Source organism: Setaria italica, chromosome VII, assembly GCF_000263155.2.
Source record: "Setaria italica strain Yugu1 chromosome VII, Setaria_italica_v2.0, whole genome shotgun sequence".
Taxonomy (NCBI): Eukaryota; Viridiplantae; Streptophyta; class Magnoliopsida; order Poales; family Poaceae; genus Setaria; species Setaria italica.
In genome coordinates, this window is record NC_028456.1 from 28186795 (window position 1) to 28204153 (window position 17359).

General features: G+C 46.8%; 2 protein-coding genes and 1 long non-coding RNA gene across 3 annotated transcripts; 1 reads left to right on the top strand and 2 right to left on the bottom strand.

Moving 5' to 3' along the window:
* Nucleotides 1-1212: 1212 nt before the first annotated feature.
* Nucleotides 1213-3001, bottom strand: LOC111257852. Its single transcript, XR_002678420.1, has 3 exons — nucleotides 2831-3001; nucleotides 1519-1593; nucleotides 1213-1396 (listed from the first exon to the last, which is right to left on the bottom strand). It is a non-coding gene; the product is annotated as an uncharacterized LOC111257852 (long non-coding RNA).
* Nucleotides 3002-8719: 5718 nt separating this feature from the next.
* On the top strand, nucleotides 8720-9387 carry LOC106804439. Its single transcript, XM_014805540.2, has one exon. It carries the CDS (start codon nucleotides 8844-8846, stop codon nucleotides 9132-9134), a length of 291 nt encoding a protein of 96 aa, XP_014661026.1. The 5' UTR covers nucleotides 8720-8843; the 3' UTR covers nucleotides 9135-9387.
* A 5804-nt stretch (nucleotides 9388-15191) lies between these two features.
* Nucleotides 15192-16150, bottom strand: LOC101766309 (heavy metal-associated isoprenylated plant protein 28). Its single transcript, XM_004976536.2, has 2 exons — nucleotides 15785-16150; nucleotides 15192-15678 (listed from the first exon to the last, which is right to left on the bottom strand). The coding sequence occupies exons 1-2, from the start codon at nucleotides 15906-15908 to the stop codon at nucleotides 15440-15442; spliced, it is 363 nt and encodes a 120-aa protein (XP_004976593.1). The 5' UTR covers nucleotides 15909-16150; the 3' UTR covers nucleotides 15192-15439.
* Nucleotides 16151-17359: the final 1209 nt, after the last annotated feature.

Genomic DNA, 17359 nt, shown 5'->3' on the forward strand with positions numbered 1-17359 from the left:
TCGAAAATGAAACACCATTGCATTGAAGTGGTTTGCCAATGCATGACAATGGTCTTGTAGCTTGTCCATTGTAGGTTGCTTATCCAATACTCCCTCCGTTCCAAATTATAAGTCATTCCGATTTTATTGGAAAGTCAAACCATCTCAAGTTTGACTAATAAAGTACTAAAATTCATGATACCAAATAAGTACAATGTATATCTATTCGGTGCCATAAATTTTTGTGATCCTCTCTATAATTTTAGTCAAACATAAAATAGTTTGATTCTCCAAGAAAGTTGGAATGACACTAAAATGGTTTGATTCTCCAAGAGAGTTGGAATGACTTGTAATAATGTAAATATGTAATGGGAATTTATACAAATGGCTTTAAATATAGAGGTGGAATCTTTAAATATGAAGCATTTCATGTAGATTAGTCTTGTGCATATACATAAAAGAAGGTGACATAAGTGTGGAAAGGGACATCTAAGAATTGGCATGGTAAAATAAACAAATTAAAGAATATAGCAGTTGCAGTATGGGCATCCTGGAAAACTGAGATAGCAAAACTCGATCAGGGAAAGGCTACTTGAAGCTGCATGGAGGCCAAAATTAAACTTTAAATTGAACCTATTATAGAGAATGTGCACGCTCATGGACTATGTAATCCTGATTTTGGAGCAGGAACATGAATTGGCAGCAACCTTTTGTGTTGACCTGGGTCTGGGTGACCATAAAGTTGCCATAAAAATATTTGAGTAGGTCTCAGCATAGCTAGGCAGCCTGCACCTAATTCATTTGAATACTTGCATTAAGCTACCTCAAGTTCAGTACTTTGCAGTCGAACAAAAATTTGTACAGGAAGGAACATTGGTCCATAATAAGTACTAATATTACTGCATATTACATGTTTTGGTTATTAGCAAACTGTATAGTGTAAACTAATTTGGAAGAAACAAAGCCTTAATATGTGTTACTCCAGACATTTAAGTTGCAAGAACTATAACCCACTGAATTCAGAAATCCTCCCATCATTTGTAGAGGCGATAATGTTCAGAACCTCGGATAGCAATGCAATCAAACTCATCGGAATGTCTGTAACCTGAATTTTCCTGCATAAGCATAGGAGGAAACCAAACAATGAGACTCTTCTTCAGAATGCATCATGAGTGTAAATAGTACTTGTAACTAACTGAAAGAGAAGGCAGCCTAACCCCTAACCTGCTTGTGAAGTCACTTTCGTTTTGCAGCAAAGCAACATACTACACTGTGAACTCGATTCATAACTGAAAGGCTTGACACAAGAATAGTTGACTGACGTAGCTGGCAAGAAGAAACACTAACCTGCATCCAAAACGTACTTCCATTTGGCAGAGTAAAGCAACACAACTTGCAAAATGAGTTCAATTTTCATCTGTCAGATAAAGAATGGTGAGGTCAGGCACTAAGAAGAAATCATCAGATCGATGTGAAGAATCGACACAGATTGAACGGTGCTGTCCTGAACCAGACACCCATACACCCTGAAACTTCTACCTGACTGGCAAAATCAGTGGGGTGCCGCCGGTAGCCGTCCTTTTGGAAGGGAGCACGCACAGGGGCACCTGCAGCCTGCAGGACAACCACATAAGAAGCAATGTTAGGCAAAGGAGAATCGAATCGAACATAAAGAACACATATCGGAAAACCCAGAAAATTGAAAGGCTAGCCGAAGCATCGCAAGGAAGAACCTGCAGTAACTGCACAAATACCCGTGCGTTGCTACAAGTTCTTACTTGCTCTCACGTTATTATTCGTTTGTTCCTAATATGTTGGCTTCGCTTCACAATATGTTGGTACGTTGTCCCTAATAATCCTCTCTTTGCAAGTACAGTAGTAGAAGACATTCGTGGGTGGTGTGATACCATCTGTTTATTACGTGGGACCCACACATGGAACTCGTGCGTTCCGACGGAAGCGGGGGCGGGCACAGCTCTGCGTGGCGTACCGCCGTTTGGAGTCCCATTGCCGCGGTAGAAGTCGACCTACGATGGGAGCGGCGTCAAGATGTATGTCGACGATGACGTCGCAACCGTTGTTGGATTCGTGAATAGAAACAAAACTAAAACAAAACTAAGGACGGGAATGATTAAGTTTAAAGGTTGTATTTTTTTAATACAAACTTTTGCATACGATCTCGGATGATTACAAACTTTATATCAAAATTGTAGAGCTCGATAAGATTTTAAACTTTGTAGTTGACAACTTTTTCCTTTGAGATAGTTTAGTAGTCCAAAAATATGTTATAACTTCAGAGAAGAAATACATTTGCAACGTCATCGATCCACAACTCCGAAACCGAGCGTTCCTATTGGCCGAACTCTCCTCCCACCTTTCCCTCTCAACCAGCCAACCTTATCTCCTCCCCCTCTCTCTCTTCTCTCCCATATCTCTCCCAACCCTATCTCCTCTCTCTCTTCTCTCCCACCTCTCTGGCGCGCCCCCACGGAGGAGCCCCGGTGGCCGGCGCAGCCACCTCGGCCTAACCCCGGCGGCGGAGGCAGCAGGCGCGGCGGCCGCGGCGGAGGCGACCGACATGGTCACCAACGGCGCGGGTGGCTGGCCAGCTCTAGCTCCACGGTGGCGACAGACGGCGCAGCCCAGGCGAGGTCGGCCGGCGCGGTGGCTCGACCCCGGCGCGAGCACCTCCACCTCCACAATTGCAGTAAAGTTTGGGGACCTTTTTGCAAAATCGTCAAAACATATTACAAGGACTACGGGTTGATTACAAAAGTTGAGGGACTTTTTTTGCAAAAAGACCACGACGGTTGGAAAAAACAACCGCACTTAGAACATGGTAATCTTTTACCTGAAGATTATCGGCATCGTGTTCCCCGCCGGCGACGAAATTGCCATCTCACCGTGGCCACTTTACTGATGGACGTTGGTCACTTCGTCAGCAGGAGGGGACCATGGATGAAGACGCCAGAGCAATCAGAGTTGATAGCTTACGGAGAGGAGTACAGGAGGAAGGCAGTGGTCGAGGAAGACACCTGGAGTACTGGCTTGCAGCAGGGTAGCGATGGCGTGTAGGGTGTAGGTGGCCGGCCATCGGCCTGAGGTCACACGCCGTTGGGCGGATAGTGGTGGCAATGGCGACGGCCATGGCGGCAGCGGCGACAGACCGAGGAGTGGCCATGGCGGTGCTGAGGCATCGGATGGGCCCATCCGGCCATGGGGGCAGCGACGGCTCGAGGCGTGGCCACGACAGCGTTGAGGCATGGGATGGGCCCAACCAGCCATAGGGGTGGGGACGACTTGCGGGACAAGCAGCATCAAGCAGGGGGAAGCGGAGGAGGGAGAGATTGGGCTGCGGCGGAGAACGGAGGAGGAGGCGGCGGAGGACGGAGCGATGGGCGGTTCGATTTCTTCAAGAGGCAAGGATGAAGCCCATGACCGGCGGCAGCTGTTTCCCACCGCGTGAAGCGCACGCAGTAAGAAGGGCGGCTGGACACACGGCGTCAGGCGACAAACGGGAGCGACGTCGAGGCTCCGGAGGGCAGCGATTCTTTCAGCGATATAACTACACATATAATCAAGATGGCACGTGCAAATAACATGGGTAGCTAGCTTTTTTTATATCAATATTTGAATGCTTTATTTCAAAATAAATAAATATAAATAATTGTATTTAGTCGTGTCGTGGTAATGAACCAATATATTATCATATATTTTATTGTAATTTTTTGTGGCGTATCTTTTTTAGCATGAATTAAAAAGAAAAGGTAATACTTAGATATAAACATATTTGGTATTTATTGAAACAACATAAAGATTTATACATTTTCACATTTTTACGATGTACATTTTTTGTTTGTAAGTTTTTACTATAATTGCAAAAAATCCTTATAAATTCTTATATTTTAATAGAATATTCAATGTATACTACAAAAGTAATAATTAGAATTTGACCTTTTAGTTGTTATTGTATCCAAATCTCCTTATCTTTCTTTGTTGTCCAATCACCGGTTGCTACAACCCCATACATACATGATCTATTTTATCTTATGGTTGTTGCACCTTTTTTCCATTTTAAACTCTGCCCTTAGGTCAGTAAATATGTCGTTGTGGCTACCAAGTTTAGTCTTTGTGCTCATGAGCTCATCACCTCTCTCTTGCTTCTGTTTTGAAGCAGCGTTGTCCGCTACGTTGTGACACATCCTTGATTGTGGTTGTTTTCCCTCTCGTCGGACATTACATGCAGTATGCTATGGTGCGCATGCCAAACATTGATTTTCTTCACTATATAATACGATTATTTTGGAATTGTTGCCTTGTGGTTGGTGCCACATGATTTTCTTCATTATATAATACGATTATTTTGGAATTGCTGCCTTGTGGTTGGTGTTTGTGGCCCTCAAGTAACTCCACCAAATCGTCCACTATGCTGCTAGATACAATCACTATTCCATCAAATCGACACCCTCTCTGTCTCCAACTAGCGCCCTATTGCCCAATCGCACGCAACAACTATGGCGAACGGGTGAGTATTGGGCTGGGGACAAACGGGTTGGTTGTAATTTTTTCCCATTAGTCTAGTTACGGCTGTTAGCTTAGCCCTACTCGCTAGTGGCAGTAAAGGTCAGCGGTAGACAACAATATACTATTGTATACATAGTTTGTCCTCTCTTGCTCTCTTGTGGCACATGAAAAAAATTAACCCGTCACAGGGTGATTGTTGTACTGGTCAAGGTAATCATTTCTCAATGTGGACACATGTCAATGGAGCCGGCTGTTATGATGATGGTCGTTGATCACTAATATAGAAAATGGTTATCATGAACAGGTTGTCACTGGCGGTTTGATCCGGTGGCGATATGTTTTCACCGCCAGTTCGTGAATAGCTAGGCATAGTGGAGGTTTAAGCCTGTGATAAAAATATACATTACCGCCGGTTCCATCCACGAACCCGTGGTGAAAATTGGAATCGATTTTCACTGCTGGTTCTTGGTATATCCATATGTTAACCGTATCCTTTCTATATCTTATCCACATCCGTCCCCTTCTCTCGCCGGCATCCCCCTCCTCTCTTTCTATATCAGCCTGCACACCTCTCCCTCCCCACCTCTGTCTCGTCCCTTCCCCTCCCCCCTCTGCTCGCCCCTCATTTGTAGCAAGGAGTAGCGGCGACGCACAAGGTGTGGGAAGGGACGGTGGGCATAGGTGGCGGCAGCGATGGTGGTGGGCACGGGCATGGGATTTAGCGACGACGATGGACGCAAGCACCAGGCTGCGATGGTGGGCACGGGATGCAGCGACAACGACGGGGGGCTTCATCTCCCCCCATGGTACGTTGCCCTCCTCTCTTTCTCTCTCCCGCTCCAAGCTACTTGAGTGGGTGGCGAGCTACGACAGCGTGGCAGGACTCGGGCTGTGCCTTTTTTATTTTTTTAATAGGCTTCACCACCATTTCATGGTCTGGCGGTGATGGAGACACTATCACCGTCGATCCAAATCCAACAGGAGGCCAAATTGGCGGCGATATTGGATTTAGGGATGGTGGTGATAGGCCGATCTGGAGTAGTGGATAGAAAGACGTGAGGCTAGCGTGGTGGCATCATCATCATGCAACCACTTAGTGAAGCTAGTCATATTTGTCCCAAGTGTTCTCCTCTTGACCACATCCCAATGGCTATGGTGGCCACTTCACTATCTCTGGTGCCGGCATGGACCTCTTTCATGATCATTTTTCATCATGATCCTTCATATATTTTTCTCTTTCTAATCTCTCACCTACGCTATGACTTTGCAACCTTGCACAAAGTAGTGGTTTGCGTCTGTTGGTGTTGCACATGAGCTTTGCAACCTTGCACAAAGCGGTGGTTTTGCGTCTGTTGGTGTTGCACAAAGCTGACATGTGTATCTCATGCAAGTTGTTCTTACCTGCATCCGAACTTCCGTTGTCGAGTGTCCAATTTACATACTTTTGGTGTCCAATTTACATACTATTCCTTTTCCGGTGCACGACTTGTATATGTCTACTCTTCCATCTCACTACTGTTCTGTCTCGTGGCCTTGGGACGCCAGTTGAAGTCCATCGGAATGCTAAGTTTGCTCTTGTTGCAAAAACTATACGAATTCAAATTGGATGAATTTTTATCACATCATCAAAGTTACAGAATTTAATTGAGAAAAGACTAATCTCCAATGCATGAGTTTTAGTCACATCACAAAAGTTACATAATTTAATTGAGAAAAGACCAATTCCAAACATCTTTTTTTGCATCCCATACTATATCTTATCAACATGTTGTTTATGGAAGATTCAACATGTTTTATTTCCATCCCATAGATATTTTTTTAGAAAATTTTCTTGTTTAGATTCCAAAATTACATAATTATTAATCATATTGATATGAACTCTTTGATCGAATTAGTGTAGACCATTAGATCATAGTAAATTCTAACAATGTTTATTCTTTTTTTCCTTAACATCCCTTTTCTCGCTCCTTAATTTCAATTGTTCAGTCAAAGTTGGTCGGATTCTGAAATCATTTTTCCTATATATTGCCTCTGCTGGTCCTGCATGCTGCAAGCAAAGCAAGCAGCCAGCCAATCAGAGTGAATAAATATGAAATCGATTTTCATCCACTCTCTTAATAAATATATAGGTTGAGCAAAATTGGATTATCTTACTACCATCATCGAGCTCTTGCACGAAATTATCCGTCATTACCGTCGACCTCATGGATGAAATCATCCGCCGGTGCTCCCATTGTGCTCGTGGTGAGGGGCTCAATCCCCATAGCGAGGGCGTTGATTTTGACAACAATTTTCCTGTCCAAGATGATAGAATCTTTACCGGAGCAATACCACGCTAATTATATCTTAGTGGTATCTTTAGATAAAATTCAATCTCTTATTTTATCTCGGCCTCATTGAAGCAAAATTATGGGGACCGAAACAGGTTTTTTCTAGTTCAAACGTTGATTTTCTTCCCTTGTCGCCGTATCTATTATAATAGTTTATATTTTTGGTCTAAATTTCCTTTCACCTATAGAAATGTTAGAATTTACTCCAATTGACATATTTGATACGTGATAGTGAACCTTATAATTATCCCAATAGACTAAAAAAACCTACGGACATGGCAATAGGGGTCCACAGTCCTACTGCCATATTGGTATTTCTTTTAAATTCCAATTCCAGCTATTTAGTAATTGGATTTTGTATGTAACTTTTAGATTAATATAGACTGTTAGATCATCATAAAATTCAACGGTGTATATTCTTTTTCTTTTTCGATTAATATGGAAATTTCTAGACCCTCTCAATAAACACGGTAGCTTCTTTTACCACTGTGCATATATGGTAATGTGAGGTCGATGGATGGTATCATGATACTCGGCAACAGGTTTGCAGGCACCGGCTTCGCATGGCATGCTTTTTTTCTATGCATATATGGTAAGGGAAATATGTTATTGGCAAAGTCGTCATTAGCTTGCGAACCACCATTGCAATCGTTTTCTGCTTGCACTATGTTGGAGGCAAGCATCAGTATCTTTACCTTGAAGATGTTGTACGCTTTGCAATGTTCTAGCGAACCAACCGTGCTATTGCATACTTATGTAGATCCCATAGTGGGATGATAGGCCAGCCGTGTATGTATCAATGGGTAGGGATTTTCCTTTTTATTCAAATATTTTACCTACTACCCGGGTATTCTTTTACGTGGAGAGGGGAGACAGCATACACACTCTTTTTTTAATATAAATCTTTCATTGGAGATTTTTTTTTAATATAAACATTTCATCGTATTGACAATGACTCTTGGAGTTAGTCCGAGCCGTTAGGTCTTCATAAAATCTAATGGTATATATTTTTCTCTTCTTTAGATTAACGCGAGAATTTCTAGACCCTCTCGACGAACGTGGTGGTTTTTTTTAACACTATTGTATTTAAGATAATAGATTCCATTCGAAAACGACCAACGATAATCCATTCAGACAGATCTCACCCCTCTTCACGCAAGGTCTCTTTCAAAATAAACTTTAATAAGACGGTATCCCCAGGGGCCAATCTGCAGGGAAAGACAATTGGCTGCACACTCACTTTTAGTTGATGGCCTTCGCCAAGAATTTCAGCTGAACAAAAGCAAAAGTCCGGCTCCGTCCGGTAGAAAATAGCACCACCACGTTGCCTCCCCCCAAAGGACCCAACAACCAACATGGCAACTGTGCACACAGGTGACGTCCACAGAAAGCGACGTCTCATCCGAAACAAAACCACTGCAAATACTGGCAGACCACGTCCCGTGCCGTCCGTACACGTACACTCGCCGCCAGCACTCAGCAGGACACCGCCAACCTCGGCCACAGCCCGAATCCCAGATTTGTTTGACGGCGGCCGCGACCTACCATGCCCAGCTAGCTGCCGAGCGGCTTCTGGTTCCGGGCCCCGCTTGACCGGGGCGTGGCGCAGCGAGTACGACGACCAGACGAGATCGAACCCGTGCCGGCCGATCGGATAAGTTCGCGGCCTCGTTGACGCGCGCGCCCACGCCGCAACCGCCACACCGGTGCGCTGTTCGCCTGTTCCTGGGTTCCCCAAACCACGGGCCGACGCGCGAAAGCGAAGCGAACATTTCCTTCCCTCGGCTTCTAGCGGATACCAGCAGCGCGCCGCGCGGGCGCGCGGTAGCCGTCGCCGGGTCACATCCAAACCAGCGCGCGCTGCCCACCGGACGCGACACGCAGCGAGCCCAGTCCAGACTCTCACCATGGGTCCACGGCTGGATAGCTCGACCTGATCTACCCTCCCTCGACTCCACGAACGGCCGAAACCCCGACCCCATTTAAAGCCTCGGATCGCCCGATCGGACGATGCAAGTCCACATCCAGAGTCCAAAAACGTCCGATCCAATCTTCCAGTTCTCAGTCCAAGCGACAGTTGAAGCAAAGGTTTCCCGTCCGGCAATGATTCTGGTGGCGATCGTGGCGGAGCTGCTGGAGGAGTACACGGCGCTGGTGGCCCGGGTGCTGGAGCAGCTGCTCAACGACGCGCCCTTCCCGCGCCGGATGCGCTTCCTCATGCTGCGGAGCCTCCCCTTCGTGCCGCCGCCCGGGCCCCCGCCGCCGCCGTCGCACGCCCTCCGCGTCACCACCCGAGGCTGATCAGAACCTGCAGGCCTTCGGTTTCAGCCAGCCCGCCACGAACGGCGCCATGACCAACCGCATGCCCTTCCGCGCGAGAGCCGGCTGATCAGATAGGTCGAGCCACGGTGTGTTCCATTCGTTTCGACTTTCAAGCAGTTTGATTTTGCTAGCTCTTCGCTAGTGCTGTAAAGGAAGAGTTCATGCTGTACTTGAGGATTCATTTCGTTCCTTATAATATTACTGGTGATATGTTCAATAAGGAGACTTTGACAGAAAAATGATGTCGAGACATTTGCGAGCTCAGTTTCTTTTGGATAACTAGGCAGGTTGGCGCGCTATGCGCGCCCGACCAAAGATCTTAATCTGAATTAACAATGAATAATGACAAGGTATATGATTTTAGAAAAACGGTGTCCATCTCCAATTTCCAAATAAATGAAGTCATCATACAAAAAGGCCAAAATGGAAGAGAGGTTTTAGAAGAGTTCATCAAATTAGAGAGTTTGGTGGTAGTGGAGCTCGGTGGTCCACGCATCATCAGGGAGAAGGTCGTAGATAGCGCGGCTGGCTTTTGAAGGTGCACGCGGCCAGCAAAGCCGGTCGCATTGGTGAATGGAGTTGCTGGTCGAACCATGGCAGCCCAGGAGCAGTGGTGATTCTTGCTAGTGCTTCAGAGTTCAGACCTACTTCCTGTTACTGATGGAATGCTAGTTGACATTGAATATGCACCAATTCACAGCAATGATTATGGTACTGGTTTCACAAAATCACAGCAACTAAATATAATAGGAATCTTAAAGCTCAACCATTTGCTCTAGGTTACTCCTGTCAGAACCGAAGCTAAATATAACTGGGTATAAGTTCATATCATCAAACTCAGCATCAATGGCAGCCATCGCTGTAGCTTACATTTAAGTGGCTTACAAATATAAACCTAATGAATCAACACTCAACAGAAAGCACATTAGTATGACATACTATTGATGCAACTGCAACATGGTATGCACAGTGACATGAAATATTCAGGTTGCTGCCAAAGAGTGGTGCTTTGTTATCTTAGAATCTGGATGAAAATTTCGATCCTTTCAGTGGAACGGTTATGGTTATTTAATGTTAAAGTCATCAATAACTCTATTTAGGTGAACTGAACAAAGGATTTTTTTTTTTGGTAAACTTGGTGTCAATATAAAAAAACTACATCCTAATTGGGTCGATCCAGAGAAGAAATGTCTGCTATCCCATAGGTTGTGAAACATTTCGGTTCTAACATGTTCGTTGATCTCAGGAAATTTAGGAAGGCAGTCTGATGCCTTGTGGTCTTCTATTATTACTTCCATGTTACCTTAATTGAAGCATGCACAGAGATTCAGTACTTACAGTTTGCAAGTCAAGTAGGTAAAGATCATTGAAGCAAGCAGAGTAAGAAGAGCCACCAAAGATCAGAAGATACTGGTCAGCATAAACAGCAGCGAAATGATCGTACCTAGGAGCCGGGCCACCTTTCCTGTTATACAATAGCAAGCAAAGCAATAATCTCATGAACAGCTCAGAATTACATAAAGATATTTCCAGCATAAGTTGTAAGTGGTTCTTACTCTGTTTTCACTTCTTCCCACATCACTGTCTCCAACTCAAGTATATGAAAATCATTCCGTAGTCTTCTCTTGTTATCCTCTCCACCAAACATTAGTAATCGAGAACCCAGTAGGGATACAGATTGACCACTAATCAGATTGAATTAAGGTTGCTAATAACTGAAAAGGGAAAGCCACTCGTCTGTCCGACCTCCCCGCGCTGAGGCAGCAGCGTCGCCTGCTGCTGTAGCTCGGGAGGAGGCAGCTGCAGAGAGGGGCCATGGGAGAATATAGCCCCGGGCACCCATGGCCAACGCGCTGCCATGGTGTGAAGAACGGAGCTCCCTCCGCGCGGGAGGAGGCGATTGGGTGATGCGAGCTCCTCTTTGGTGCTCGTGCGGATTAACGGCAGCAGATAGGAGGGCGGAGGATCCGGGAGCTCAACGGTCGGCGCGGTGTATCGGAGTTTGCCGACGGCGCTTCGGCAGGCGAGCTCAGAGATCGAGGATGGCGCTCCGATGGGCGAGTTCGGAACCGCACGGTGTCTTGAGCCGAGGGTCTCGCGCAGGGTGGCGACGCGGTGGCCTCGTATATGGCAAATTCCGGCAGCTCTAGCGGCGTGCGAAGCGAGGCACGCGAGGCCACGACGACGGAAGCGGCTCGGCCTCGGCGCGGCGGACTTGGCCCCAACCAGGGCCTTGGCGCGTGGGTTGGCGAGCGGTGGAGGAGAAGGGCGACTTCGAGCAGCGGCGGAGCTCCGGGATGGCAGCAGCGTGCGATGGGCGGGGCGCCGAGACGGCGGAAAGAAATTCTATGCGGCGGTGCCGCACCGCGCCTATTCTGCGACACCGTCTGGATGCCCGGCACATCTCATCGCTGCGGCGAAAACCTGCCCTGCAGACCACTCCCGCAGGAGGAGAGCTGACTGCACCTTCCGCTGGTCTGCCAAGCCGCGAGCCGTGCGATCAAGCCTTCTTCCCATCCTTCTCTCATTGCGCGGATTGCAGACCGCTTCAAAAAAAAGATCGAGCTCCTCCAATCCTCATCGAATGTAGAATTTAGCCGCCACACAAATTAGATGTCCTAGTTTTTTCATTGTACCACGACTTTCATCGACTGGAGGATTCTACCGTGCAGTAATCAAATACAGATGATGGGAGCATGATCCTATCCTTCTGCGATCAACACTCACGGCTCGAGGACTTGCCGTGTCGCTCGCTCCTCGCCCTTACTACCTACAGCACCTCCATTCGATTGAAATAGAAGCGGATTCCTAGGCTAGGGTACGACACGATGTGAGGCTCTTGTTTCCCTTCTCACGGGAGGAGGAGGCCTGGTCGCCTGGACCTCGCTGTCGGTGAAGAACGGCACGACGGCGGCTGCAAACGTTGAGGAGGGGGCAGCTCGATCTGATTTTGGAGCCAGCTTCGATGCATGTCGTTTACGTAGAATCAGCTCGGTAATTGAACGGCAGATGGTTCTAGCGGATGCGCCTGCGCCTGGGGCAATCGTGCCATACGTTGGGCATATAGACGGTGTCGCACGGTAATTGTGGTGTGACAATGCCGCACAGAATTTTCTTCCCGAGATGGCGTAGGGGCGCGCGGGGGAGCAACCGGAAAGACGGCGAGAGTTCCAGAGCGTTTTTTTTTTCCCGATCGAAATTGCGGGGCCCGCAAACTGTACCAAACCTCCTGAGCTTTCGCCATTCCCAGGCACTTATATGTAGTTGATTGATGCGCGTTACTACGGTACTTCTGCTGTACCCTGGCAATACGATGCGTCACCTTCACGGCTTCACCTGCTTAGCTGGCTGAGAAACATCTGGATACCTCTGGACAGGTTTTAGGTAGCCACTGATGCATCTGGAAGAGGGGGACTCTGACGATTATTGACATCATCACCGTATTGATTACCCAGGCTTCATCAGCGTTCAATGCGCATGAAATTTTGTAAGAATGCCATTTATGTGTGAGTTTCGTTCTCCGTGACAGGCAAACAAACATGGTAATATGGTATAAAGAGAGGGGGAAAATGAATTTTCATTTAGATGAAACTCAGTCCCTGCAGTTTTTTCAATGTAACGAAACTCAGTTCCTACAGTCCCTAGAGTTTCAGTTCATACCATTCCTCCATGTCCAATTAAACAATGTCATGCATGAATTAAATACTACGATAACCTATGAATTAACAAAAATGATAAATTTGTATTGCACGAGCTTATCTAAGTTTTCATCCACTTTGGACGCTGTGGTAGTCCTAAAAACGGTGAAAGGAAATTGGCTACTGCGGATTAATACTCCCTCCGTCCTGAAAAAGTGTTATTTTTTAAAAAAATTAGACATAATAGTAGTGGCGAGAAATATCTATGTTGCCCCTAACAACTAATACTAAATGTGATTGAAATTCGGGTGGTCCGTTTAGTTTTTTATCCTAAATAAATGCGTTTGCATTGGAAATCAGAGAAATAACATCAATTGATTATTTATTGGCTCTACGCGCTTCTCCGTGCACTTTTTATTATTAGTGTGAGTGTTGTTTTAATTAGATGAGATTTACTAGAAGGTAAAATGACACTCTTTGTGGAATAAATTTTAGAGTCTAAAAAGATACTTTTTACGGACGGAGGGAGTAGAATATAGTATGTTGTTATTCGGGATATCTAGCCTCCTGTGCAGATTGTGTGGACCACACATCTGCAAATTAACTTGCTTATGCTTGTATCCTGTTTTATATATAAAAAAGCTGGTCTAGTTAACCCAAACTTGTAGTTTGGACAATTCGCGGAGCTGCTCGTGTTGCTACAACAACTCGCGCCAAGCTACAGTAGCGCACATTTTTGGTTCAGCCCATTAACTAACAACTGGCCCACAAGCGGTGCATTATATCATGATCCGGTGGAAGAGATCATGCATCTCTCGGTGCTCACTTGAATGAAGTGAGCACGAAGATATGTCCAAGGAGAGTGGCTAATCGAAAATGTTGGAGACGTCTATTTTTCTATTTATAGTATGTGACTTTAAAAATAGTGGCCGATCCGGTGAGTGACGTAGAATGCAATTGGATCACTGATATGTGGGTCCAGATCCATCTATTAATGATCCAAAGCTGTTGTCCATCTAGTGAGGCTCATGCCCCCTTAGGTCTTTACCCTACTCTCCACCTGATATTGCTCAACTAGCATGTAGCATGGTTCAAGTTTCTCATTTAGGCCTAGTTTGGTTTCTTTAGTCCTTGACTAAAGTTTAGTCTAGGCCCTACCCTATTTGGATCTAGGGACTAAAGGCCATTAAAGTAGATGAACAAAGACCAAAATAGTCCTAATCAATGCACAAAATCTGCATCCTACGCTGCAATAATGAGGGGCAGGGGTGGCCTCCTGGGCCTTTAGGGCTTGTTTGGATACACACTAATAATCTTTAGGACTTCACTTTTAGTCCACTTTTAGTACTTGTGCATCCAAACATATGTCATAAAAGTGCATTCATAATGTTTAGGAGTGTTGTTTTCATTAGGAGCATCAAACCATCATAATTGGTCATTTTTCTTCTAAAAGTGGTCCCCAACCCATTCTTTACCCCTGTTGCCCTTCTCTCTCCACGGCACTAGAAACAGAGCAGGGGTGGAGTAATTAGGGGTACAAAAGTCATTTCCCCTCTAACATCCTAAAGATTATGATTCCATCCAAACAGCCCACTCATAAATTTTAGGACTACCAATTTCTAGCTCCTAAACTTTATAAGTGTCCTAAAGTTTATGAGTGTGTATCCAAACAGGCCCTTAGTCCCGTTTAGTCACTCCCCAAAGGACTAGAGGACTAATCCCTTTAGTCCTTCATTTAGTCCCTCTATTTGAAAGTTTAGGAACTAAAAGAGATCAAAAGGGAGGGACTAAACATTAGTCCCGTGAACCAAACAGGCAGTCATTTCACATATACTTCGTGCCTGTTTGGTTCCTTTAGTCCCTGGACCAAAATACCCCTAATCAATGTTGTGGGACTAGAGGATAATAATGGGGAATGGGACAATAATGAGGAGCAGGGGTGTTCTCATGGACCTTTAGTTCCCTTTAGTCACTCCCCAAGAAACTAAAGTACTAATCCCTTTAGTCCTCCATTTAGTCCCTCTGTTTGGAAGCTTAGGAACTAAAATAGGCTAAAATACCAAAAGGAAGGGACTAAACTTTAATCCCATGGACCATCCCATGGAACCAAACAGGATCTTATTAAATATAATACCAAATAATAATATCTCCCTATACAGTACCATTTGGCTAAGTTAGGATAAGGTCAACACTCAACACGCCTCCTAGAGGAACACTTTTGCTACCTTTGTTCCTCTCCACCCAATGCTACAACAATGGACTCGTAGAGGAACACCTCTGTTGCTTTTGTTCCCCTAACCTATGCAACTCATGGAACCTTCGGAGTCACTCCTAAAAAATTTCAGTCATGGATGAAGAGGAGAAAGAAGAAAAGGAGAAACGGAGGAGGAAGGAGAAAGAAGGGGAAAATGAGCTCTTATTCTTTCTAGTTCTGGATCCACCACTGAATGGACTAGTGCCTAATCGAACGGCATTGATCCGTGCAAAGGTTACAGCAATGTGATTCACAGGTCTGTAACGCAGCACATTTATTTGATGGCAACACGCACGCGCTAACACGTTGCAACCCTTTTTGCCACTCCTTAGACGAATTCACGCGCGGAATACACCTCCACTTGTCAGAAAGCTAAGCTCACGGCCAGAGATTTACAGCCGGATCAGCGGGAAAAGCTTCTTCCATGACTTCCTCAACCTGTAGGCGGTGAACGCCGCCAGGTACTGCTTGGGAGCGTCTCCGGGTTGCTCGCCCGGACCCAGTTCGTCGCCGTCCCAGAACCGCGCCGCCCTGCGCTTCTTCCGGACGGCGGCGAGCACGTCACCGCGGTTGCAGATCCCCCACACGGTCACCTTCTGTTGGTGGTAGTCCACCTGCACGGAATGTATCCCTGCAACAACATGTCCACCAACACGGTCAAATAACTTGCTAACAAAAACTGTTCTGTTCTGACTGCAGATTGCAGATGCAGACCAGGTTAACGAAGCAATTAGTACCTTTCAGATGCGAGAGGGACTTCTTGATCTTCTTCTCGCAGCCGTAGGAGTAGAGCGGCACCTTCATCTCCACGTACTGCGCCTCGATCTTCCTCCCGGCCAAGACGATCTGCATGTCCGCCATTGGATTCCAGCAAGCTATCGCCTGGATCACCAACTCAGAGCTCGACTGCTCCGGAGATCAGTGTGTAGATAGCCCGCAAGAACGGCGGGCCGGTTTATGTACAGGCGCCAAACCCAAAAGGCGACGCTATGAGAGTGGATTATGGGATAATCCTTGCATATCCTGAGCATGTATCATGGATGGATGCATGTGCGCACGGGCCTAGCCATGGCGTCACCACCCTCGCTTTTGAGTTCCCGGCCCGTCCCTGTGCGCGCTTTTCGCCGATGGGTGACCGGAGCGCACGAGAGCCTGTAGCTGGTTCAGGGCTCAGACGGCACGGCCGCCGATTAGAAAAGAGCTAGGCCGGTAGTGGAGGGTTTACATGTAGTCAGTGGCGGAATGTCGCGGCGGAGCGCCCGGCTGACGAGGCGAGGCATCCGCGCCCATGTGAGGCGCCGTGGAAAGCTGGTTGGGGTGGAGGCGACGGCGTCGTGCTGGGAGTACGTGGCGCGCGGCGGCATCTTGGCTTTTGGGATCGGTGTCGAAAAGAAGATCCAACTGATGGGCAAAGGGGAATAAAGCGTTGCAAGTGCGACATTCGGATTGGGTTTCGATTTGTTTTTGGCTATTTCTTAGCAACAAAGGATAGATTTGGTCTCCCAGTTCTGCCGGCGAGCGTCGGCCGGAGCACAATCGATCGTGACCCACTGAGAACTGATATTTGTTGCCGATCCATTTTCAGTGCACTAGTTCAACGAGACCACAATATGTTCAGGACACAATTTTGGGAACTCCGCTCTGACCGATTACAGCCGGCAGCTCTGAACTACACAACACTCACGTAGGAGTACATGCATGTGAGCTCGATCGGCCTATAAATTCTGGCTGACGACGACGTCTGATGCCGTGTGCAACACCAATCGAGAGCTAGCTCGCGAAATAAGTGCTCAGTAGTTCGTTACCCTCCACTTCCACTACACTGGCGGCAAAGTGCAGCGTAACTTTCGCGGCAGTGGCCGTTGCCATCCTGGCGGTGGCCATGGTGATGATGGGCTCGACGGACGCCGCGATTGCCAAGACCGAGAGCTCCCTCACGTCGTGGGAAGGGCCAGGGTGCTCGGGGCAGACGGCGACCGTCGAGTCCTGCGGAGCGACCTCCAGTTCTACGGCGGGCAAGACTTCCAGGGCGAGACGGCCACGTTCTACACCGAGACCGGCTGCGCCGGCACTCCGTACCAGGTGATCGGGGGATTTGAAGGCACCCAATTTTGCGGCGACTTTGGGTGGCGCAGCATCAACATCGACTGCTGACCAATGGAAAATCGTGCGCCTTATAATCCAGATGATCGATCCTGATTCTATATATGGTTCCTGTACGGCTATACCTGACCAGTTTGGTCACGCAGGCTAGTATAGTTGCGGTGTACTGGTGGCATAGTCGCTTGTATCAGTATAAGAGGAAAACGTGC

Coding starts and splice junctions, on each gene's coding strand:
- LOC101766309 (XM_004976536.2), bottom strand. CDS start 15,908: ATGGCGGACATGCAGATCGTCTTGGCCGGGAGGAAGATCGAGGCGCAG. Junction 15,679..15,784: donor GTCCCTCTCGCATCTGAAAG/GTACTAATTGCT, acceptor ATGTTGTTGCAG/GGATACATTCCGTGCAGGTG.
- LOC106804439 (XM_014805540.2), top strand. CDS start 8,844: ATGCAAGTCCACATCCAGAGTCCAAAAACGTCCGATCCAATCTTCCAG.